At 34.6% G+C, this 26,734-nt stretch overlaps 3 protein-coding genes across 7 annotated transcripts; all 3 read left to right on the top strand.

The window, feature by feature from the left end:
• The first annotated feature begins 2,612 nt into the window (after window positions 1-2,612).
• LOC112515140 (uncharacterized hydrolase YugF-like) lies at window positions 2,613-4,227 on the top strand. Its single transcript, XM_025121819.1, has 4 exons — window positions 2,613-3,325; window positions 3,563-3,655; window positions 3,739-3,806; window positions 3,877-4,227. The coding sequence occupies exons 1-4, from the start codon at window positions 2,696-2,698 to the stop codon at window positions 3,992-3,994; spliced, it is 909 nt and encodes a 302-aa protein (XP_024977587.1). The 5' UTR covers window positions 2,613-2,695; the 3' UTR covers window positions 3,995-4,227.
• Window positions 4,228-10,835: 6,608 nt separating this feature from the next.
• Window positions 10,836-15,730, top strand: LOC112509987 (meiotic recombination protein SPO11-1). 2 transcript variants are annotated; one of them, XM_025115233.1, is made up of 15 exons: window positions 10,836-11,564; window positions 11,635-11,734; window positions 12,018-12,091; window positions 12,175-12,276; window positions 12,571-12,644; window positions 13,117-13,133; window positions 13,719-13,788; window positions 13,864-13,900; window positions 14,509-14,556; window positions 14,632-14,690; window positions 14,753-14,784; window positions 14,882-14,987; window positions 15,162-15,282; window positions 15,356-15,419; window positions 15,502-15,730. In XM_025115233.1, exons 1-15 carry the CDS (start codon window positions 11,510-11,512, stop codon window positions 15,626-15,628), a joined length of 1,086 nt encoding a protein of 361 aa, XP_024971001.1. In that variant the 5' UTR covers window positions 10,836-11,509; the 3' UTR covers window positions 15,629-15,730. The 2 variants fall into 2 exon arrangements, 1 of the variants encoding a protein (XP_024971001.1); XR_003068874.1 differs by having other exon boundaries at window positions 10,837-11,564; window positions 15,098-15,282; window positions 15,502-15,620.
• Window positions 15,731-20,592: 4,862 nt separating this feature from the next.
• LOC112514313 (pentatricopeptide repeat-containing protein At3g29230) lies at window positions 20,593-25,543 on the top strand. 4 transcript variants are annotated; one of them, XR_003069407.1, is made up of 3 exons: window positions 20,593-20,691; window positions 22,527-22,588; window positions 25,286-25,543. XR_003069407.1 is itself a non-coding variant. In XM_025120714.1 (3 exons), the coding sequence occupies exon 3, from the start codon at window positions 23,425-23,427 to the stop codon at window positions 25,003-25,005; it is 1,581 nt and encodes a 526-aa protein (XP_024976482.1). In that variant the 5' UTR covers window positions 20,593-20,691; window positions 22,527-22,588; window positions 23,042-23,424; the 3' UTR covers window positions 25,006-25,169. The 4 variants fall into 4 exon arrangements, 2 of the variants coding, with proteins under 2 accessions (XP_024976482.1, XP_024976491.1); XR_003069406.1 differs by having other exon boundaries at window positions 25,184-25,543; XM_025120714.1 differs by lacking the exon at window positions 25,286-25,543 and adding an exon at window positions 23,042-25,169.
• The last annotated feature ends 1,191 nt before the right edge of the window (window positions 25,544-26,734 follow it).

Genomic DNA, 26,734 nt, shown 5'->3' with positions numbered 1-26,734 from the left:
TATATATATATATATATTTCAAAAAAATTTAATATCTTCAAATTTATATTTTATTCAAAAATAAAAACATTATCGTTTTTTTAAACCACATAAAACCATATTATAACATCGACGAAGAAAGAATAAATCGAAACATTAAAATCAAGATGTATCTCATTGTATTGCACGAGTATCTTTCTAATATTAAAAAAAAAACTTGGTTTATTATAACCGGGTTTTAGTATTATAAGAAGTCTAGGGTGTATTTTTCTACTCATCTTTTTGTTGAAGGTTTGAATAGTAAAAAAAGAAAAGAAAGTGCAAGTTTTTGTAAAGTGTTGATATTGAGGGTAAAAAAGTGAGTCTTGATTAAAACCTTTCTCTCTTGAATTCACGGTAAGCCTCTCCTTTAATTGTTTTTATTTTGAAATTCTTGGTAAAATCATTTTCAAAGGAGGATACTTTAAGTTTTTGGCAATATATGAGAATCATCTCTTGCTATTTTGAGTTGTTCATTTTTGGTATTATAGTTCGATTAATGGTCCAAATCTTTTTATGTTAGTTTATGATTATGTAGTAATTTTAAAATAACATTTTATGAGATTGGTTATTCAAAAATCTGGATTTGTTATATTTTTAGTAGGTTTTAAGCTGAGTCAAACTCAAAAAAAGTCGCAGCAACTACTGTTTATGCGTTTTTGCCATTCTTTTCCCTTTTTTCCTTCATGTTGTTTTGGAGTCTTTTGGGTTATCGTTTAGGTGTCCTAGAGTATCTTAAGAGTTATGGTAAGGTTTAATTGCATGGATTATGACCCATGTTCATATGATTTAGATTATCGTGTGTCGATATCAGAGTGTGTTACCTTTAAGAGTTAAACGTATAATCATGATCCATGCAAGTTTTCTTACAAACTTTTGCATGGATTATGACCCATGTTCATATAATTGTTAACTTTTTATTAGTTATTAGTTGTTAGGTTAAGGTTTTTTAGTTTATGTCAAATTACTAAATTTTTGTTGTTAATTTAGACTTAAGATTTATTAGTCGTATATAATTAATCTTTATTGGATTCTTTTAAAAGAGATTTTATTATGGAGTATCATTTGATAAGTCTAAATTAACATACATTCCTTCATCTTGTGGGTTGCCTTCAAGCAGCGTCTCAAGACGCATGATAAGCTTCGGTTCTGGGAGGCTCACTCCAACCTGTCTTGTGCATTCTGTCATAACGGGCCTGATTCGCATTCGCATCTTTTCTTTGAGTGCCGATTCCCTAATCAGGTTTGGAATGACTTAAAGCCCAAGCTGAACCTCATTGGTGTCCCGGATAATTGGGCTAATATTATTGGTATGTTCCAGCAAGCCACCAAAGGAAAGACCATCTGGTCTATCATTCGTAGATTAGTGCTTGCTGGGACTATCTACCACCTGTGACAGGAAAAGAATAATCGCAAATGTTGTCCGGGTTCGGCTTGCCTGGAACCTTCCTTAGTTGTTCGTTCTCTTGTGTTGTTTTTCTGGTCTTGTGAGCTCCTTTGCTCTTTTCGTTTTCTTGGTGCGGTTTAAAGTGTGCCTGTTTTAGACCCCTTTTCCCGTCCTTGTGGTTTCCCCTGTTGCTTCTCAGTCTTGACTTGGTTGGGCCTTCCCTTGTAGTTGGTTTCTTTTTCTTTCTCTCTCTCTCTCCTCCCCCCCTTTTCTCTTCCTCTCTTTCCCCTCGGAGAGCCTTGGTTTATTCTGGTAAATGTGGTTCATTTCCACCCGAACGCGTATTTGACTTGCTTTTAATGTTTTTTCTTGATTAGAGGGACCTCTCCCATCTCTATAAAAAAAAAAAAGAATTAAAAGAAATTATATAAATAAAGGATATCATCAACCACGTAGACATATGCTTCTTACTTAAATTCCAACCCCCTTTACTAATACTAGTATGGAAACCGCGCGTTGCGCGGTAGTATGAGTACTTTGATTAATGATCTGAAGATTGTTTATATAAATATATATTAGTTGTTAATAAAATTATCAACAAATAGTATTCAAATAATTTGAAAAAGTTAAATAAAATACAATTAGTGAAATTGTAATACACACACACACACACACACACACACATATATATATATATATATATATTGAGAGAGAGATTTTACTTTTATATAAATATAAAGATATAATAATATAATATAATTAATTTGCACTATAATTTCTACCATTTGGATCCTTTTATTTCCAACCATGGTTATAGACTTCAAAGAGGATCATCAAAAGAAAGACAACCCTATGAGGCAAACCCTATTATTTGATACAAAGGCATCCAATCCACCTTTCTTATACATTTCATCTTATTCAAATATTTTAACTCTTCATCAATATGGAATATCTCAAAATCAATCACAATTCACCAACACTTCAATACTTAATTCTCATGTCACCTCAATACTCTTGGTTCTTCCTTTAATATATATATATATATATATATATATATATATATATAGATTTCTGGATCGACGGTCATGATCTATGACAAAAAAAGAATTTTTGTTTTCTTTTTGAAAAACCTTAAAGAGAGCACACCGTGGATGCTCCTACCTCTTACCGTGGATGCTATTGAAGGACAAGAAAGAGTTTTGTTCGGTACAAGGTGTTGAAAATTTGGTCAACGCTGATATACCTAACCATCCGTCTGCCGTCCACTCTCATCTTAGACAATAGATAGCTATGGCAAGCTGCTTTAGCTTCACAGCATCACGAGACCGGTGTTTCAGATACTCCTTCACCTTCACCGGCCTCAAATCAACTACCCTCAACCTACATGAAGGCGCCACCCTCATCCACTGCTGGATTCCCAAAACCCACAAACCCCACAAACCCAATCTCCTCCTCATCCATGGATTCGGTGCTAATGCAATGTGGCAATACAACGACTTCATCTCTCCGCTTGTCTCCAAATTCAACGTATACGTTCCGGATCTATTATTCTTCGGAGACTCCCACACCACCCGACCCCAACGGACAGAACAATTCCAGGCGGAGTGCCTTATGGCAGCTATGGAGGATGTTGGTGTTGTTGGTAAGATGCAGGTGATGGGTCTGAGCTACGGTGGGTTTGTGGGGTACAGCATGGCATCGCAGTTCCCGGAGAAGGTGGAGAAGGTGATCATTGCTTGTTCAGGTGTATGTTTGGAGGAGAGTGATATGGATAAAGGGTTAGTTCGTGTGAAGAGTATTGAAGATGCTACCAGTATTCTGTTGGCTCAGACACCGGATAAGTTGAGGGAGTTGATGCGGATGGCCTTCTACAAGCCTCCCCAGAATGTGCCTTCCTGCTTCCTATCTGATTTTATTGATGTGAGTCACCTCACTCATCACCTTCACACCTTCCCTTCGTTTTTCAATTTCAAAATCCTTTCTTTCGTTCTTTCAAGAAACTGAAACTTGACTTTGTTTTGTTTCATTCTTGTTGACCAACACAACATTCAGAAGAAGTTGCATCATTTCTATATAATATATGCGCTTAATTTACAAAAAAGTTTATATAATTGTACAAGCTGAAGAACAAAATTAATGTTAATGATGGGAAGTTAGGTAATGAACACAGAGCATGTTCAAGAACGAGGAGAATTGATCGAAGCCTTACATAAGGGTCGAAAACTCTCTCATCTTGCCCAGATTACTCAGGTTGGTTGGTTGGTTCATTCCTAGCTGTATGTTCCCAATTTTCCATACCCGTGGATGTTTAAAGCTTTTTGTTCATGATGCAGCCTACATTGATCATCTGGGGAGAGCATGATCAGATATTCCCACTGGAATTGGGTCACAGATTAAAAAGGTTAATTTCATTTTATATTTCTTCTTTTAATCCTTTCAAGATTACCAACTGTTATTTATGTTTTGATCAGACATTTAGGTGAAAATGCGGAACTGGTAATCGTGAAGAATTGTGGGCATGCAATCAACGCCGAGAAACCCAAAGAGCTCTACAAACACATTAAATCGTTCCTTATTGTTCCAAAGTAGACAGACTGAAAAAGGGTTGGGTTGGGTTGGGCTCATATCCTTTACAATTGTTCCTATCGAAACTCAGTGATATATTTACCAAGATTGTATGTTGCTTTGGTTCTACCGTTGATGATTAATGCAAATGGCAGAGGTCCCCAACTGTATAGATAATTTATGGTGGAATTCTGATTCTGATTCTGATTCAACTGATTCTATTTCAGAAAAGAATACAAAATCCCTAACTTAATCAATGTCTCAACTCTCAATTTGGTTCAATCATTCAACCGATTACCCAAGGTACTTTAGTTTATTCAATCATTCAACCGACTCTCAACTTAATACGGTTGGTTTTCACTTTTTGTTGACTTTCATTATTTGTTTGTTTACTGATTTGGATTTCACTCATTCCAGACTCTCAGTATTGTTTGGATTTCACTCATGCCTTGAATTGCTATCTTTTCATGTTTGCACCATCAGATTGAACCACTTGTGGAAATCACTCTCCTTGATAGGAACACATTTATTATCCAAATTAAAAACCTATATTTTGAATTCCACATGACTTGTTGGGAGCTTTTTTATACCCCAAAAGAGCCCTTGAGGAAGAGGAAAGAAAGATTCCAACATATATACAGGAGAATTGATTCAAGTCTTAACCGATGTGGGACTCAAACAACCATCATATCATTAACCTTCTTTCATGTTGTAATTAAAAGGAACGTTAGCAAACCATAGCAGTGACTAATTTAACTTTATAAGCTAATGATATGATCTTAAGTTGAACGGTGATCTGATCTTAAGTTACCCGGTGTCAATTTTGTGTGTAAATTTTGTGATTATGAAAGTGATTGCTTTCTTTTTTTCAATCAATTTCAAATCAAGTATTCTGAATTGGTTTCCAACTCCAGACTCCAGAGGAGGCCGTGCCATTGCCAGGTAACATTTGAAGTGAAAGTCGAACCCCAAATCCAAGTCATCAACTCAGAATCACCAAAACCTTCGATATTGCCAACATTCCGAAGCCATGATCTTCTTCGAACACTGTCATGTATGTATGTGCTCTCTTTGGTGTTTTGAAATAATGATTCATATGTTGATGGATCTTTAATCTGTCATCTTCGTTTTTTGTTATCCCCAATGTGTTCCTATCTTGGTTTTTTGATTAACCCCACTACTGTGTTCCGTTACCTATTTTTTTTTTTTTTTTTCGTGAACACCAAGTGTTTGACAAAAGTTTCCAATGACAAAAAATCAAGTTATGAACTAATTTCAGTAGGTAATTTACCAGAGATTGTGGTGTGGATCATTGGTAATGTAAATTGTATGTGTAGTAAATAGTTATGTATTATTTACTTTTCTTGAGTTTGGTGTTGTTCATGGAGATTTTTCAATTTAACATGTAGAGATTACGTTACACAAAGCCTGGATCAGATTTCTACCCAAGTAGTCCAAATACAAGTTCTCTTCACAAGGCACCTAACAAGTACGAAACATGTTCAATTAGTGCAAGACTTATAATACAACTGCGCATAAATTAATGTCCCATCATCCTCTTTCAGACATCATGAAGTTCATATTTTTTACTTTGTAATTGTATGGATGGAAAATATGTAGCTATGTTCTGTGAACTACTACCTGATCATATTCTTTAATTGCTTAGACCAAGCAGAGATTTTATATCAACCCAAAACTATGCAGCTGTGCTCTAAATCTTCAGGAGTAATTGCATACCAGAAAATTGTTACCCGCAGATGCATCAAGTTACAATAGCCACAAATTATTCACCCGTAAAAGACGTGGCATGGGAATTAACCTATATAGTTCGATTGTGTGAGACGTGTTATATATCTCAACTAATCATATCAATGTGTTGTGATCACTATAGTCTCCAAGCTTGATCACTCAGTAAATCATTTCAAACTACCCTGTGTTATAGTTTCTAAAGCTAGAGATTCAGAAACCACTTTATAGTTTTTCAAGTTCAGATAATGAATATGAATTGTCTCCTTTGCCTGCATACGATAAATATTCATAGGGATTCCTAAAAGACGGAAGATTCAAATGGTTTAGAGGAATAATAGATTCAAAGATAATATGTTTGTATTTCGGAAATGACTTTTGTTTTAATGCATGGATCTCTGAACAAAATTGTACGTGGCCTCCATTAATGGTATTAGGGTTTCTTTGGAGGTGTATATAGAACAAAATTGTGAATATTATAGTTTATCTGGTTAACTTTAAATTGCCATCACCCGCTTGCATTTTCTGTATCCCACTTTTTAAAATTTGAGGTTGCAGATCCATAGTGTTGCTACCCTATGATATTAAGAGCTTGGTTGATTCTTTTTATGTGAATCCAAAATGATTTTTAATTGCATGATTCTGAATAACCTGGTTTTTTTCTAATAAATGAACTTGGTAAAAAAAACCCCTCCATGGTCGTTTGTTGATCACTCAATAGATGCAACAATTCAGAATATATAGATCCCACTTAGAATGGAAACGTACTAAAACTTATCTACATGTATCTATAAATCTTGGATTGCTGTTGTCAGTAAATACACACRCATTTTCCACTTACCAGCTAATGGTTATGTTGTGATAAAGTTATTGTGGAGAAAAAAACAAGACTAGTTTTAAATGCCATATTCTAAAAATGATTATACCCATCATTTATAGGTTGCCAATTTGTTGGTTAATGGACTATATGGTTATTTGATGTTGTAAGGCACACACTATTTATTGATAGTATATATTTTAATCATATAGATGATGTAACGCATAGGAAATATTTTGGTTGTTCTTTGATAAATACTTCAATTTGAAGCGGTGTAGTACATTTTAGCAATAGTTTTGATTGTTATATCATATTGCGCTAATATGGGTTCTGAGACTATTATATGGACAGTAGTTGGTTGGACCTTTGGTGGCATCTAGATGAAACTGGTATGGCTCTAAACCATCATTTTTAGGAGCATATACTTTTATTCCACACTATCTCTTGAGCTTTTGTTTCTCCATATTAGAAAACAAGAGATGTGAATTCACCTCTCAATTTTGTGCAAGTTACTAGCACTATGCCATCACCTTATATTCTTAATAAGCATGGCCAATCAGTCATTCTTATCATTTTTATGCTTTACTTTCTTTCAAATGCTACATGCTTCCTTTTGTTTAAAAACAATCCACTTTTGATTTTGTTAACATATTTGTATAAATGGACCAGAATGTCCATTAACGTTGTAGACTTGTAACCACTATCTTTTCATCTTCTGGAAATACTCCAAGTCCAAATAACAATGCTCGAGTTCAGAATTCAAATAAAGAACATAAGACATCTTGTTCAACATAGCATGCCATCTTGCCATGTGTGTCCCATTTAACAAACCACCCATCACACTAGCCACTAGGGGCATGTTATAACAACAGTTAAACTACACAAAGCTATCACGTATTGGGTAGGAAGAATTTCTTAAAAGCTCAACAAAAAGGGCTAAAATGATTAAAAAGAAAAAGATAAGAAGAACTCCTTTAAAGTATCAACTAGCGGAGGAAGAACCCTATTAGACAACCCGCCCCTTCTCTTTTCTTTTTAATAAATAAGAAGTTTCATATTCAATGTGAATATTAGAGGGATTACGCAATAACAGTCAAGTTAGTAGAGATTTCGCAGTATGAAGTTCGAGATCAATGTAAATCATTTTTAAACCTGTGAAAGCTGTAAAATTAATTTAAAACCAATAAAAAAAATTAAAAAGCACATAAAATAAATAAAAGGAGAAAAACATTAACGATAAATGAATGAAAAATTTAAATGTTGAATGAAAATATGTCACGTTCTATCTTTATCTTTGATCAATCACCTAAAGTAAAATGTTATGAAGAAAAAACCTAAAATTAAGAAAAAGATAAAAATAACAAGGGAAGAAGTAAAAAGTAGCAGAGAAGAATAAAACCATAAAAGAAAATTTAAATTACAAATAATTTTCTAAAATAACCCTTCAATATTCTTTTCTTTCAAAACTACAACTCCTCATGAAATATTTCTTTCAAATTTTATGCCATATCTTTTGAATTGGTCGACAACGTAAACATCGATCAAAATCTATCATCATCAACAGAGGTGTAGTTAGTAGGGGAACATGGTAGTACTTAGCCCCCTCAACTGTTGACCAAATACTTCTTACAGTATAAAAGTAATTTTCTATTAATAAACAACCTCAAATAACCCCACATAATGGTCGAGTCTTAACCCCCCTCAAATGTCTTTGCACTAGCAAAAATGAGGATTTAAATTATTTATTGAAGCTTATTTAGATTTGAATGATATATTTTGTGAAAATTGATGATTTAGGATGCTTTTGTCAAAGCAATTTGAATACAATATATTTTTGACTCAATATTCTGGATTTCAATCATGATAAATGGTAATTGTATTATTTAATGAGTGTTCAAAATGACTGCCGTCATGATCACCATGGCTCCAGACTTCTGTCTGATACCATGTTTTAAATTTCACTTAAAACACGAAAATGTCTAAGAACCATGCTTAAACAGCGTTTTTGGGCTTCAAAACGGAAACCCGGAGCTAAAGTTATAGCCTTTTAAGCGCGGGCCTCTTTGGTAGCCCGATCATGGGCTTCTAAGAACAATAAGGCCCCGTTCTCCACGCTCAAGCCAGCATGGTAAGATGCACCCGAATTGATCAATTTTAATACCACTACTCTCTCTGATGAATTTGATGTTATTCCTCGGATTTACTCGTGCAATTGTTGAAGATCTTTCCCATGGTCGTTCTTCGTTGATTTACATCCATCTTTTTCGGTAAATATTGTACTGATATTTTTAGAAACTGGTTAATTATGTTAATTTTTCAAAATACGTGGTACAAAAGTCTTTAAGTTTGCAGTTCAAAATAGTTTTGATCACTCAGTAAATCATTTGGAACTAACATTATGTTATATTTTCTGAACATAGAGATTCATAAACCACTTTCTAGTTTTTCGAACCAATCCTCAAGCCTAGTTATGAATATAAATTGATATTTCATTGTTGAACTTGACCCTATGTATTTTTATCAGGCGCCGCCCGGAGAGGGGGTCTGCCGACTGCCAAGCCGACCCCGCTGGGCCTGGGCATCAAGTTTCAATCCTCAGGTAGCGCCCATGTTTGCTATTTACACAAACAACTACTTTCAGCTTTCAGGAAACAATCAAACAATCGGTTACAACTCTCGATTTGATTTATGGAAACAATCCAAGGTGGTGTGATTCATTGATTCTGATTCAACTGATTCTATTTCAGAAAAGAATACAACATCCCTAACTTATAAGGTACTTTAGTTTAGTCAATCATTCAACCGATTACCCAAGGTACTTTAGTTTATTCAATCATTCAACCGACTCTCAACTTAATACGGTTGGTTTTCACTTTTTGTTGACTTTCATTATTTGTTTGTTTACTGATTTGGATTTCATTCATTCCAGACTCTAGTATTGTTTGGATTTCACTCATGCCTTGAATTGCTATTTTTTCATGTTTGCACCATCAGATTGAACCTCTTGTGGAAATCACTCTGCTTGATAGGAAAACATTTATTATCCAAACTAAAAAACCTATATTTTGAATTCCACAAGACTTGTTGAGGAGCCTTTTTTATATCCCAAAAGTGCCCTTGAAGAGGAGAAGGGGAAGGTTCCAACATATATACACGAATATTTGGTTCAAGTCTAACTGATGTGGGACTCCAACAACCATCATAACATTAACCTTCTTTCATGTTGTAATTAAAAGGAACGATGATAGTAGATGATAGCAAACCGTAGCAGTGGCTTTTACCATTGGCTTCTCTGTGTAAAAGCCCATGGTTGATTAATCAACTGCTACTTTATGCCTTTCCAATTTTATAACCAAACAAGGATAGACAAACTTAGAATTATTGATTTTAAAGTATGGAACTTGTTAAATTTCACCTTGTAAGACGATTTACCAGCTAGGTTTTACTAGATGTTGCTCATTTTATGTTGTATGCATGCTTAGATATTTGGATTAATTTCAACTTAAGTTTCAGAACAATATAACTATATTTTAATTGCTATCCCCATAAGCAATCTGTCTTTATGGACTTTTGGCAAAAAAAATTTATTTGTTTTTATACAATACTTTTAGTTGTTTCCTGTTTAGTTCTATATGAAGGTGTATAAAGATGCTAAATTATTTTGACATTGCACTACATAGTTTGTCTTATTAAGTTGGTGGCTTATCATTGACAACATAATACACTACCATTGGACGAGTTACGTAAATAGGTAGTTCACATCTAATTACTAATTCCAAGAATCTTTAAGACCGAAATAAACACAACCGTAAGAGCTACACTATGTACTAGATATGATGTAGGTGATACTTATTGTCTAGATTTTCTATACAATGTGGTTAGTTCAAGACTTCTGTTCACTACCTACAAAGTAGATCCGGTTTGTATTCACTATGAAAGGTTCAAGTCCAAAAGTCACCTTTTCAAATGTATGTCGTATCTTACTTCATGGAATAGAAACGTACATTCTTGTATTACTTATTTTGTATTCAAATGGGAGGTATTGTTGGTGTTTGAATAGAATATATGGGGTATTGTTGGGATTTTTACAAGGAAAATGATCCCACATCGGAAGGAAAAAGGGAAATGTGTGTGAACTTATAAGGCTTAGCAAAACAGTCGAGAGCCCATGTAAGGGACTTGGATTGGATTTGGACGGTAGAGGAACCCTGACATATATTTACATGTCAAAAGATTGGGCCTTGGGGCTCTGCCCCAGTTTTCTTGAGCTGAAAACCAATTTTTACTAGAAACAACAGAGTCTCGTGATCTCTTGCTTAAGTCACCCGAGCACGCGCACAACTCTCCAGATGTTTCGACAGTGACTTACGCGGCCTCAGTCGCTGGATAACCCGCGTAACTCTATGGTATGGAGTCGGAAGTGACCTACACGACTAGATCCGCGACCTAAGTCGCGTGGCTAACAGACCAAAAATGGGTTTAGCTGCCGATTAACTGCCAAAACTATATAACTTCATCTTTCCCTCCAGAATTTCGTGGTTAACAAATTTCCCTCCATTTCTCTGGTTCTTCTCCTTCTCCCACACAATCGATCCATGAATGCATAGGAAACTCGACAGATTCGAGTTCTCATGCAAGAATTTGAGTCGATAGTTGTATCCTCTAAACAGACGCTCGATACTACCATACTACTTGCGCGAAATTCTGTTGAAAGACACTGCGTAGCCAGGCCTCCATCTAATCTCTAAGCAATCGTTGATTTTATGTTGGTATCTCTACTTGTTTTGATAAGATTGCACATATACGTTTTTTCTGTTTTGGTTACACCTTGTTCACACGATTTTGCACATAAATATATAAGCATATTCTTGGAAATTCTGGTTTGGTAACATCGGTTCTAACATAACATATTCTGATTTGGAGGCATTCCATTAATAAAATAGTGAACTGCTCTATTGACACAAGTAGGAAATAAAATGGAGGGAAAACGTGAGAGTTCAGGACCCAACCATTTGTTGCAGAAGTTGCGTGGTAAGATGCACCCAAATTGATCATTTTTAATACCACCATTCTCTCTGATGAATTTGATGCTATTCCTCAGATTTTACTCATTCAATTGTTGAAGATCTTTCCCATAGTCGTTCTCCGGTGATTTACATCCATCGTTTCCGTAATTACTGCACTGATATTTCTGGAAACTGGTTAGTTATGTTAATTTTCCGAAATATGTGGTACAAAAATCTTTTAAATTTGTTGTTGAAAATAGTTTGGGTAACTCTGTAGATCATTTCGAACTAACGTTGTGTTATATTTTCTAAACCTAGAGATTCAGAAACCACTTTAAAGTTTTTCACGTTACAGATGATGAATATGAATTGTCTCCTTTGTCAGTACGCAGTAAATATTCATAGGGATTTCTAAAAGACGGAAGATTCAAATGGTTTAGAGGAATAATAAACTTCACTTGCTACTGCTTTTACGCAGCTATTGCATCCACGATTCATTTAAGGGAGTGGAGATTCTCACCCTACAACGGGAATGCCATGCACGTAGGTTGGGTGAGTATGCTTGGTCAATTGGCAAATTAATTATGCTGTCCTATTGCTATCTTTGACAAAATTTCAAATTGTTCTTTTCTCAGCAATTTTATTGCGAGTGCTACTTATTGTTCAACAACTTCTACAAGAGAATAGGCATGGGTCAAAGAGAGACATTTATTATATGCATCCTTCTGTGTTTCGAGGTGAAATTGAATCTTCTGATTGTATCTTTGTACTGCTGTTTTCTAAAATATGATTTGGAATATACAACATGTTAGAGTGTGCAACGATTACCTGCTTAATAACTATATATGAAAAATACTTTTCGTAATTAGTATATGTGTTTCTGCATTGATGCTTTATCACACTGTAGATACCAGTTTTCTTGAGTACTCTGCTTAGCCAACAACAAAATACATCTTTCATGTTAGGTTTCTTGGCATAATGTCACTTTTTTCCTCATTCTAATTCGTCTTTTTTATTTTATCCCACACCAGAACAATCTGTTGTAGACCGCGCCATCAATGACATTTGCATCCTTCTTCAGTGCAGCCGCCACAACCTAAATGTTGTATGTATTGTCCTCATCTTCGTATTTGTAAATTAATTGCTGGTATAAGTACATCTATGCAAGATCCTGTGAGATGAATGTCTACCCATACCATTGTGAATCTCCATCAATGATTGATCTCCAATAAAAACTGTTAACTATTCACATTTCTGTTATGATATCTAAATTGGTGGGGGTTGCCATATATGGATCAATCTCACACCTTGATATGTGCTTACTTTGTTCACTTAAGATGCATTACCTTTGTTTTCAGAACAAGTGTAGAATTATGATCTATTAATACGTTGCCTTCTATCAATAAGCATGTGACAGTAGCTAAATGAGACTGTTGGAAACGTTCATGAATTCTAATGATTTATGAATTGATATTGCAGTTGAATTTACTTACAGTAATTAAACAACTTGCAGTATCGAAACGAAAACTTCTAGAAGATGTTAGTCTAATTACCTGTTCTGCTCCTTTCCTGTGCAGGTGTCTGTCGCGAAAGGGTGCGTAACTGCTAAAAATCCTTAAGAATCTGAGGGAACTGTTGTTTGAAACATATTGAGGCTCTCTGAATACCTGTCTCAGTAGTATCTCAAGAGCTTGTCGCCTGACTTGTCCTTTAATCAACTAAAAAAAATCCACTTCATGATATTTCAGAGACAAAATTTGTCTGCATATATAAACCTTTAATAGTTTCATTTCCTCAAGTTTGGGAACACATTTAAGATATCTTTACTAAGTTGAGTTGAAGTTACTGGTAAGTAGTAATGTCATTGTGAGTGCAATTATAATTTCCTGGTATCACTAGAATCGTGATATTCTTATGTCATTTCCGAAATTCAGAGGCATATCATCTGTTTGAAATTTGTTTAATCTTTTAGGTTCGGATATGTCGTACACCTATGATCAAATTGAAATGTTAATGGAGGAAAAAGAAGCTGCTTGTTTATCTTTTTGTCCCCTAATGTGATGAGAGAGTAAAACAATACCTGAGAAAGGAAGCTGATAGAGTTGGTAAATGATAATAGGATGTCGACTTGTGTACACTTTCACCATCCAAACTATATTTGCTAGTTTATTTGTTTCAGATTGGTGATGGGATGGTTGAGATTCTCAGAAGCTGATAGGATATTCAACTGCCTAAACCACCCTGATACCGTAAGGGAAAATGTCATTTTTTACAAAGTGGTTACTGGAGTGAAATTTGATGGTTGATATCTCGTTTTCTGGCAGGCACACTCTATTCCGGTACATGTAGAAGAAGTGAAAGGTGTTCAGATAGCAAGGAGATCTGGAAATGAAAGAAATATGATTTTTATTCGATCACATAAACTGTCTAGGCTTTGGGTTTCTGTGTTTCCTTTCCTTATTTGTGGATATATTACAGAGTTCCTCAGTCTTTCTGGAGAAAACGAAGGATCATGTGAGAATGAGAGTTAAGGTGACAAGTATAAGAAGAGATTTGGACCTTTGATCACTTTTAATCCCAAAACAACCATGAATTGTTCTTTAGAAGGGAATTGATCAAGTGTATCTCATTAGTGTTGATCTAATGGTTCTCTTCAATTAGGATTGATCCAAGGGTGGAGATCCCTTCTTACTCTTCTCACCACAATTTTTATTCTCACCGGAACCCAATCCTTCTGGCAAATGTTATGTGATGAAAGTTGCAGATATTAAATTTGAAGACATAAATAGGCATAGGAATGAAGACATAACTAAAGCACGATATTTCCATATATCAACATAGATTTATCTTCTATACATATATGTTTGATTAATAATACAGAACTTTGTAGGTATGCATTATATTCTTATACACAGAAAGATGATAATATTTTACAGGTTACTTATGTACTCTTTGGTTCTTGTGCACAGATATTATCAGCGTTGCAGACTACATATTAGTCGTGGAGAAGGAATCAGGTGAGGCCTTTCTTTAGCTAGACTTGTGGGTTCAACCTTTTTGCCATTTGAAACTGATAAAAGTGTTACTTGCAGTATTCCAACGACTAGCAAATGATTGTTTTTGCAAGACTAATCGTAGCATTGTCATCACGGTAAGTGTGTCTTCAGTTGAACTTCTCCAGAGGAATCAGGCATTAACTATATCTACCTACAGGGCAGAGGTTATCCCGATATTCAGACAAGGAGGTAAAGACTTATTTATTTGTATTTTGTATCAGAACACGGACCAAAGCAACTTCAATCTTATAATTATTATCTGTACTTGTGTTTACTTCTCAAGCAGGTTCTTGCGGGTACTCATTGAACAGCTGCACCTGCCGGCCTATTGTTTGGTTGATTGTGATCCATATGGATTTGACATCTTGACCACATACCGGTTTGGTTCAATGGTAATGTCTTTGGGGACTCTTTAATCTCAAAATGCCGTTGTGATTTTTACTTAAGAGTAGTATATGCAAGGTGATGCCAGTATAATAAGAAGTAATTAAGCTAATTGCAGTTGCAAGCAGTGTAACAATTATATATGCACAAATTATATATCTTAACAAAAATTTTGCTTAAAGCAAATGGCATATGATACAAAGACCATGAGGCTTCCTGAGATACAATGGCTTGGAGTGTTTCCTTCAGATGCTGAGAAATATAGTGTTCCACAACAGTGTCTCCTTCCTATGACATCTGAAGGTGTGATCTCAGCATAATATTCCTGTGAAGTTGCTTCCCTCATTTCTATCGAATTAACATTGTTTGTTATCAGATAGGATCAAAACAGAGGCAATTTTGAATAGATGCTATTTCCAGAGGGTAGTGCCAGAGTGGAGGTTGATAATGCTCTTCTTCATCTTTTGATTTTTCTTCTTCTGCATTACTTGATAATGATCACCTCTATCTTCTTTGTATCAGGGTGGAACTACAATTGCTGCTGCAAAGTGGAGTCAAGTTTGAGATTGAAGCATTATCTGTGCACTCACTAACCTTTTTGTCTAAAGAGTATATACCAACTAAGATTCAAGGTAGATCCTTTATGTAGCATCCTAACTTTTCTTCTATACCATTCCTTTTGTTTGTGGAAATTCAACCTAGAACTTTCAAATTCAAATTTGACGCAAAGTCCCAAACATTTGAGGGCCAATTGCTGTTATTTCATTACTAGTGTAGCTTTCTTTGGCTATGTAGAGGAGAAAATATCTTTCTTGGCAAGGATCATTTTTCTTCATCAAGTGGAACCCATCGTTGCTCAAAGTCCATCATCCGGTCGATTTTGTAACTCATTTTCCGGTCAAATTTGGAGTCCATCGTGCTCAAAACCCATTCCCCGGTCAATATGGAAACCATTTTCTGGTTAAATATGGAACCCATTGTTGCTCAAAACCATCCTCCGGTCAAATCTAGAACACATTTCGTTGTTGCTTAAACTCAACAATATATTTTTTAAGAACAAACTCAGATTCAAAATAAAAGAACCCTAAACCAACGGAAAGAACTTAGAAAACTTTGTTGGCTTCAATGAGGATGGAAATGGAAAACCTTGAAAATCTTCTGATTTGGGAGGTTGGTTTCGATGGAGGTAGGAGAATGCCATTGTTGGTTTTGAATGTTCTGATAGAGGATCCAAAAAACTATTATCTCAGATCCGGATCAAAACCATTCTCTTTGTATTTTCTTCCTCTTGTGTGTGTGAGAGAGAGGGTGTGAAGCTTCATCTGTTCTGTTTTGCTAACGGTGGACCGGAGATGAATGTGTAATCGGAGAAGGAAAAGTGATCGGAGATGGGGAGAGTCGGAGGTGAGGGACGATGAACGGGGATGATGTTTAAATGCTATCTGTACACAATATATACATATATTATTTTCTATGTTTTTACATGGAAAAAAAAGGTAAAACAATAATATTATTCTTGAATTAACGAAGTTCGGTTACCGGAGTTAGAATAAAAGTACCCAATTTGTAACAAAAGTGAACTATAATGATTATATTTATAATTATTTTGTTTGAGGAATCCAATCCAAAAGATTTATTAATCATAGGGACGAAAATTTTAATTCAATAACCAAACATTTGGTATTTAAATCGATGAATATAAATGGGGATTGAGAGAAAAAATATAAAAAGAAAAGAAAAAGAAAATATGGTGTGTTACGAGTAGGGCTGTAAGTGAACCGAACGTTCAGCGAACCGTTCGTGAATCGTTCGGCGGGAAGTTCGTTTATGTTCGTTTATTTAATAAATGAATGAACATGAACAATTTTTTTGTTCGTTTAGTTAAACGAACGAACATGGACAAGAGTCTCGTTTGTTCATTTATGTTCGTGAACGTTCGTTCATATACCGTTCGTTTACGTTCGTTTATATCCATTCGTTTATATATTTAATTTAATATATAATCTTTTATTTATTTACTTTGAATTCAAATAATACTTATTTATGTTCGTTTAACCTGTTCGTTTAGCCCGTTCGTTTATGTTCGTTCATTTAGCATGTTAATGAACGAACATAAACGAACACAAACACACCTTATTTCTAAACGAACGAACACGAACACAAAGATTTTCGTTCGTTTACCGTTCGTGTTCGTTCGTTTGTTCAGTTAAGTTAAACAAACGAACATGAACAAACCTCCGTTCGTGTTCGTTCGGTTCGTTTACAGCCCTAGTTACGAGACAAAGATACAAAACTTTTTCTTCCACCAAAATTGTAACAGCCCGTCCCACATCGGTTGGTGAGGTGAACAAAGCACTCCTTATAAGGGTGTGGATACCTCAGCCTAGCATGACGCGTTTTGGGGCTTGCGTTGTGCGGCTGCCAGRAATAAAACCGTGCGACTACTGCTTTGTGGTATAGCGGGCAGGTTAGTCAAAGTGGACAATATCATTGCTACGGGGTTTTGGGACGTTACAAAAATATATTCGAACGTAGAACTGAACATCTGAAAGACTCCATTGTCTCGCTTGACTGCTTCTTCCCCCAACATCTTGAGAATCATCGTTCTGTCCCAGGCCTCGTTCACTTCTTCGATAAAAAGGTACGGTTTCTTTTACCAAATCGATTTCCTTCTCTCCAGACCTCGTTCAACCATCGCTTCCCAAGTCGAAGATGTGGTTCTTTGATTTCAATTTCTTTCTGCCTTGGTGCACATATGTGGTTTTGCATATATATATATATATATATATATATATATATATATATATATATATATTATATATGCATTAATCAACTTTATAAACTAATGATCTAATGGTCTAAAGTTGTACGGTGACAATTTTGTGATTATTGAGAAGTCTCGTGGCGTTTATGAATGTTTAGATTGTCAGATTGTAGATCTAATCCAAGGGTTGAGAATTTGTCGTACGGATCTCAGGAAAAACCTTTGGTCTCACATGATCCCAAGTCTATATATATATATATATATATATATATATATATATATATAGAGAGAGAGAGAGAGAGAGAGAGATTTCTTTATGTGATTATATATGTGATTTTGTACCGTAGGTTACAGCTTTTGGTTCTGCCCTGTTACACAATTTTGGTTATGAGGTCTAGTAGTCTGCACAAATCGAATAATATATATGGGAAATATAACAGGTTGATATTAAGATTTTCTTGAAACCACATGAACGATTTTCATGAAAGCACAAGGATCAAAAGTAGAGTTTACTCTCTGAACAGCCTAAACGTTACCAGCGCTTAGGTTTCCGATTATACCCTCGTTTCTTCGTGACTCTAGCCTTCGTGCACAAGGTTTTTCAGCAAACCCTAGCCATCATCGTCATGTATTTCTCTTTGGATTGTTTTTGCTTGTGTGTGGCCTCGACTTGTTTGCATCAATGGGCTGTCAAATGCGTCTAGGTCTCTAAGAAATGTGTTTGGTTTTGAGATCTGTAGTTTTTGTCGAGAACAAAGATCTTTAAGAAATGTGTGTTTCTTCTAAAAACAAGCTTCTACATTGTTTTTTTAAGTGAGTGTTCATCCATACCAATCTCCTAATAAACCCCATGTTATGTATAAAGATCCCAGAAAGAAACATCTTTTCCTGTTTTGTGGTTTTCTCATGAATCTTGAATATTACTCACTTCAAACATAAATTCTTTCACAAAAACACATTTACAGATAATTTGGTCAAATAGGTTAGTGATAGAGACAAGTTTGTGCTTTGATGATTTTGCTAGAATTACTAAAATATGAATTGGGACTTGGGCAAACGTCTTCTTGTATACTGAGTTGGCATTTACAGAGTTGTGCTATTATTCTTGATTTTGATTGGTTTGACAATTCTACCATGTGTTATTTGTTGCCACTCTTCTTGGTGTTGCTGCTATATGAAATCTATTGTTTCTCTTGTTGTTATTGTTATATGCCATTTGCGGTTGTTAATTTGTCAATAATGATGTAAACAAAACATAATTAAGTCCGTATGATTTTGCCATTGACCTGGGTTTCTGATTTTGTTTCTTGATTGTTTTCTAATTTTGATATTGTTTCTGTTCCATATGTTTGTTTTTATTGAAATGGGTTTAGCTTAAGTGCTTCTTTTGGCCTAGAATCATGATCTTTGCCATTAAAGAATATACATTTTTTGGTTACTATGATCTTATTGGTCTAAATAAACAAACAGGGACATATTTGGCAACCATAAACTAGCCTATTTTTTGAGCTTATTGAAAAGATCTCATTTGTAAGCCATAAACTAGCATATAAGCTATCTTTTCGAAAAGCTACTTCAGGTAGCTTTTCTATAACCTCTAGGAGATATTTTCACTTTTTTTCGAGTATGCCCCACATATTTTTCGAATTAAGTTTTAACATGTTTTTTAAGTCATTTTACTTTATGATCTAGCTAATCAGCTAGTTTTTACCAAATATGACTAGTTTATCAGTTATCTTATCAGCTAACCCGCTAGTTTATCAGTTAGTTTGTTAAACATAGCCTAAGTGGGTGCTCCATTATAACTAATCATATGACAATATGTGTCATATATATGATGGCTGGCGAAATTCTATGAGTTGGTGATAAATTGATCAATAAAAAAAATCTTAAAGATTAATAGGAATTGGATGTATCCAACAAATATTAATTTTATTTTACTTTAGTAATTCCATTTGTTAAATTAAAAATCATCATGATTTCTTAGTAAATATTAGGGATGTCATTAGCTTTCCCTTTTTTGGATGAATAGGGTTAGAGGTGCCATTAGTAGATACTAGGGGTTCCTTCCTTTTTTTTAATCAAGTAGAAAAGAAATTTAACTAAAAATTATAATATACTTTAAATTAATTAATAATTGTATTAATTAATTATTATATAATATATTTTTTTGAAATGAACTTAAATAAATGAACGAACAGTAGGCAAACACGCGAACATACACAAACCAAAATTTCCCTTGTTTCTCTGTTCTTCCTCTCGTCTTCTTATCTCTGACAACTGTTATCCCTCGCAACTATTGCTCGATCTCTCCTACCAATTGAATGTATGCGAACCCCTTACTATTTCTAGGGTTGAAATAATAGGTGTATGTGCTCTTTTTAGGAAAAGATGACGGAACCCCGGAAAATTTTTATTAAAATAAGAGGTCAAATAACACCACCCTAAAAAATGTGTAGGAAAGACAACTAATAATGACCTATTTAAATAACCAAAGTTAAAAATAAAAACTCAAATCATGAAATGATCGAAGCTTTATCCACCATGTAATAATCATCCCCACTTGCATTAGATTTTCCGACAAAAAAGCCCAAACTGGATGAAGAATAAAGTCCAAATATTAGCTCCGTTAGAGAAACCATGGCCTAGTCCTAAAATTTATAGGCCCAGCAAATTAAAACAATCGGAATCCACCAACTAGAAATCGAAGCCCAACAACTTATTAATAAGCTAGACTGCTAGAGGTAAGATTGAGGCCCAAGAGAAAATCATATGAGCCCAACATTAAGTATTCTGAATTGGTTTCCAACTCCAGAGGAGGCCGATGCCATTGGCAGGTAACATTTGAAGTGAAAGTCTAACCCCAAATCCAAGTCATCAACTCAGAATCACCAAAACCTTCGATATTGCCAACATCCGAAGCCATGTTCTTCTTCGAACACTGTCATGTATGTATGTGCCTTCTTTGGTGTTTTGAAATAATGATTCATATGTTGATTGATCTTTAATCTGTCATCTTCGTTTTTTGTTATCCCCAATATGTTCCTATCTTGGTTTTTTGATTAACCCCACTACTGTGTTCCGTTACCTATTTTCTTATTTTGTTTTTTCATGAACACCAAGTGTTTGACAAAAGTTCCCAATGACAAAAAAATCAAGTTATGAACTAATTTCAATAGGTAGTTTACCAGAGATTGTGGTGTGGATCATCGGTAATGTAAATTGTATGTGTAGTAAATAGTTATGTATTATTTACTTTTCTTGAGTTTGGTGTTGTTCATGGAGATTTTTCAATTTAACATGTAGAGATTACGTTACACAAAGCCTGGATCGGATTTCTACCCAAGTAGTCCAAATACAAGTTCTCTTCACAAGGCACCTAACAAGTGCGAAACATGCTCAATTAGTGCAAGGCTTATAATACAATTGCGCATAAATTAATGTCCCATCATCCTCTTCAGACATCATGAAGTTCATATTTTTTACTTTGTAATTGTATGGATGGAAAATATGTAGCTATGTTCTGTGAACTACTACCTGATCAAATTCTTTAATTGCTTAGACCAAGCAGCGATTTAACATCAACCCAAAACTATGCAGTTGTGCTCTAAATCTTCAGGAGTAATTGCATACCAGAAAATTGTTACCTGTAGATGCATCAAGTTACAATAGCGACAAATTATTCACCCGTAAAAAACGTGGCATGGGAATTAACCTATATAGTTCGATTGTGAGACGTGTTATATATCTCAACTAATCATATCAATGTGTTGGGATCACTATAGTCTCCAAGTTTGGATCACTCAGTAAATCATTTCAAACTACCCAGTGTTATAGTTTCTAAAGCTAGAGATTCAGAAACCACTTTCTAGTTTTTCAATTTCAGATAATGAATATGAATTGTCTCCTTTGCCTGCATAAGGTAAGTATTCATAGGGATTCCTAAAAGACGGAAGATTCAAATGGTTTAGAGGAATAATAGATTCAAAGATAATATGTTTGTATTTCCAAATGACTTTTGTTTTAATGCATGGATCTCTGAACAAAATTGTACATGGCCTCCGTTAATGGTATTAGGGTTTCTTTGGAGGTGGTTATAGAACAAAATTGTGAATATTATAGTTTATCTGGTTAACTTTAAATTACCATCACCCGTTAGCATTTCCTGTATCCACTTTTTAAAATTTGAGGTTGCAGATCCATAGTGTTGCTACCCTATGATATTAAGAGCTTGGTTGATTCTTTTTATGTGAATCCAGAATGATTCTTAATTGCATGATTCTGAATAACCTGGTTTTTTTCTAATAAATGAACTTGTTAAAAAAAAAAACTCCATGGTGGTTTGTTGATCACTAATAGATGCAACAATTCAGAATATATAGATCCCCCTTAGAATGGAAACATACTAAAACTTATCTACATGTATCCATAAATCTTGGATTGCTGTTGTCAGTAAATACACACACATTTTCCACTTACCAGCTAATGGTTATGTTGTGATGAAGTTATTGTGGAGAAAAAAACAAGACTAGTTTTAACTGCCATATTCTAAAAATGATTATACCCATCATTTATAGGTTGCCAATTTGTTGGTTAATGGACTATATGGTTATTTGATGTTGTAAGGCACACAGTATTTATTGGATAGTATATATTTTAATCATATAGATGATGTAACGCATAGGAAATATTTTGGTTGTTCTTTGATAAATACTTCAATTTGAAGCGGTGTAGTGTATTTTAGCAATAATTTTGATTGTTGTATCTTGTTGCACTAATATAGGTTATGAGGCTATTATATGGGCAATAGTTGGTTGGACCTTTGGTGGCATCTAGATGGAACTGGTATGGCTCTAAACCATCATTTTTAGGAGCATATACTTTTATTCCACACTATCTCTTGAGCTTTTGTTTCTCTATATTTGAAAATAAGAGATGTAATTCACCTCTCAATTCTGTGCAAGTTACTAGCTCTATGCCGTCACCTTATATTCTTAATAAACATGGCCAGTTTGTGACTAGTTTATCAGTTATCTTATCAGCTAACCTGCTAGTTTATCAGCTAGTTTGTGAAACATAGCCTAAGTGGGCGCTTCATTATAGCTAATCATATGACAATCTGTGTCATATGTATGATGGCTCGCGAAATTCTATGAGTTGGTGATAAATTGATAAATAAAAACAAAATCTTAAAGATTAATCGGAATTGGATGTATCCAACAAATATTAATTTTATTTTACTTTAGTAATTCCATTTGTACAATTAAAAATCATCATGATTTCTTTGTATTAAAATAGGTAGAAGATGGAGGGACTGTGGGTCATAAATTTACACAAAGGGAGCGACTTGAACTGAATTGACTCAATGAACGCGCTCATTGTACCAACTACCCACACTTGCAAAACACAAGCATCATTGAACACGATACCATATTGCAAATTGTGTCGATACAAACCCATTGGTTTTCGTTTGCGATTTTCTTTATCTCTTCAAAATTGCGAAACTTCTTCAAAATCTTCCCCCAAAACGCATTTTTGAAGAAAAAATCATCTCGCTTTTACAGTCATGTAATACCCCAAATCATATCCTGCAAGTTCAGTCTCTCATAACCACACATGGGTTTGAGCAGAATCAATATATCACACCAAGACTCGTGTCTGCGTGGGCTGAGCTCAAGAACATGGCTCATGCACGCCGTGTGTTCGACCAAATTCCTGACCGTAATATTGCCCCATGGAATGCCATGTTCAAAGGCTATATCGGAAATAAGATGTATGTGGATGCACTGCTTTTGTTTGGCCACATGATAAATATTAATGTGAAACCTGATTACTTTATAATTCCCATGGTTCTGAAATCTTGTGTGAACCTATTGGCTCTGAGAGATGGAGAAAGAGTGCACTGCTTTGTGGTAAAGATTGGATTTAAGTCGAATCCGTATGTTGGGACGACCTTGATTGATATGTATTGCAGTGGGGGTATGATTGGCTATGCATACAAGGTTTTTAGTGAAATTGGTTCAAGGAATGTGGTTACTTGGACATCAATGATTCGTGGGTACATTTCATGCGGGGATGTAAGTTTTGCAAGGCAACTGTTTGATTTAGCCCCGGACCGTGACATTGTAATATGGAATACTATGGTTTCTGGTTATATAGAATGTGGTGACATGGGTGCAGCTAGGAAGCTGTTTGATGTCATGCCTAATCGTGATTTGATGTCGTGGAATACTTTACTGAATGGGTATGCAAATAATGGGGATTTGGAGGGATGTGAGAAACTATTTAAAGAGATGCCTGAGAGAAATTTCTTTTCCTGGAATGGATTGATTGGTGGATATGCTCATAATGATAGGTTCATGGAAGTTCTTGATGCCTTCAAAATGATGCTAAATGAGTCGGATGTGCAGCCTAATGATGCTACACTAGTAAGTGTGTTGTCTGCTTGCTCAAAGCTGGGAGCTCTTGAATTGGGTAAGTGGGTGCATGTATATGCAACAAACAGTGGGTATAAAGGGAATGCCTATGTAGAAAACAGTTTGATTGACATGTATGCAAAATGTGGTGTGATAACAAGTGCAGTTGATGTATTCATGGGAATGAGTAGAAAAGATGTTATTTCGTGGAATACCATTATTAATGGATTAGCTATGCATGGTCATGGATTTGATGCCTTGAGAATTTTCCATGAGATGAAGAGGGCCAAACAGAAACCAGACGGTATCACGTTTATAGGTGTCATATGTGCTTGTTCTCATATGGGCTTAGTTAAAGATGGATTTAACTATTTTTACTCCATGGTAGATGAATACTCGATAATGCCTCAAATAGAGCATTATGGTTGTATGGTGGATTTACTAGCCCGAGCTGGTCTGATAGAAGAAGCCGTTGAATTCGTTAAGAAAATGCCAGTAAAACCAGATAATGTGATATGGACCAACTTATTAGGGGCATGCAGAAGTTACAAAAACATCAACGTAGCGGAGGTGTGCCTTGAACGCCTTATTGAGCTTGAACCAGAGAACCCGTCGAACTATGTGATGTTGTCAAATATATATGGAGAAGGTGGTAGATGGGATGACGTGGCTCGGTCAAAAGTTGCAATGAGGAACACAGGGGGGAAAAAGTTGCCAGGGTGCAGCTTGATCGAGGTGGATGATGGAGTGGTGGAGTTCTATGCCTTTGATGAGAGGCATGCCAAGACGGAAGAAATATATACTGTGTTGAGAGGGTTGATGAAAGAAGCCCATAAACAACATTAATTATTAAGGATTGTATGTAATGTAGCCCAGCTTCTGTGGTTATATATTACGATTAGATTTCTCAAAGATAACCATACCATTACCATTACCATTACCATATTTTTTATGACAAAATTATTCTCAAATGTTTTTATCCATCTCTCTCTCACTTGTAATTCGAGGATTAATACTTGAACAGTTGGTTGCATGACCTGAACCTGATCTGTTTATTAACATTACCTTCTTCAACTTGAGGTAATATAATAAACACTTGGAAGTAATTTGGGGCTTTTGTCACCAGTTGGTTGATTCACGGATGGCCGACAAAGATCAACCACCCAATATTTGAAGAATGAAGACTCAAGAATCACCATAGATCTCAAGTTGTTAAGATTATTACCAACGGTTGATATTAAGTCCTGTTCTTCACCAACTTCTGTTTTGTAAAGATTAATAACTTTAAAAGAATTGTACTCATCAACCCCCATTCTTTGTGTTATGTCACTATATTGTTAAATAAACCAGAAAAAAAATTGTGAGACATTGTTGTTTTTGTGAAGGATTGGTTTCGGTGAATGTTCAGTTGTTGTTTGTGAAGTTTGGGTTCTTGTAATAAAGATATGTTGTTTCCTATAAAAGTTTTTACATGCTTAATAAATAATTGTTTTATTTACTTGAAACTCATATTAAAATTTATGTGAACGTTATATTATTTTCTGAGAATGTTTGGTTCATGTTTAATGACTAGTTGTTATTTTTACATCATACGGATGAACCTTAATCTTAAAATTTACGTGAATATTTCACTATTTTGTGTGAAAGATGTATGTATGGATTTCAAAGATATGGTAAAAAGAAGCATAAAACAATATTAGTTTTTGATATAATTTCTTAAATCGAAATTTTATTACAATTTAAATATTTTAAATTAAAAAGAGTGCGAATTTATTTTAGGTCTAAACATAATATTTTATCAAATTGTATTTTTAGTTTTTAAAAGGACTAAAATGTTGTGTTTTGTATGAAAATAAAAATCAAAATGATATCTTGGATCAAAATTGATCGACATGTAAAATATTATTCCAATTATATATATATTAATTGATTCGGATAAATTTCTTATAGTAGGCGATATTAGTCCCTATTTGATCCCATAAATCTCTTATAATATGCATTATGGAACTTGTTTGCTATTTCTTATCATACATTCTCAAGTACAAAAGTAACTGATCTAATATGTTAGTTTGGTCTCATTGATATTTACTGTCATAAACTGCTATTCAACATCTCGGTAACCTGACACAAATATATCAACCTAAAATCATTACATTTTACACTACTCTATATGTAAGATATATGTGTAATTGCCAAAAAATTTCATGCGTGCGTGCGCGCACACATACACACACACACACACACACACACACACATATATATATATATATAGGGAAGGGTTCAAACGAGAACCCCTGTGATTTACGAGAACGCAAGAACAACCCAATAACCTCATATTGTGATAAAAAATAAAATTAAAAGATTTTTAAATTTTAAATTTAAATTTAAAAAGATTCAAAAAAATTTAAAATTAAAAGGGTAATAATGGAAATGATATCATCAAATCTTTTAAACACGATCATTATCYTTTAAACACRATCATTATCTTTTAAACACTCATTATTATCATTATCTAGTAAAACGGTTATGAAATAGGTTAGGATTATACTAGGTGTGATAATCATGTGATATAGGT

Source organism: Cynara cardunculus (genome assembly GCF_001531365.2).
Source record: "Cynara cardunculus var. scolymus isolate 2C chromosome LG 1, CcrdV1, whole genome shotgun sequence".
In the NCBI taxonomy this organism is placed as follows: Eukaryota; Viridiplantae; Streptophyta; class Magnoliopsida; order Asterales; family Asteraceae; genus Cynara; species Cynara cardunculus.
This window is presented reverse-complemented; position numbering and strand designations above follow the sequence as displayed.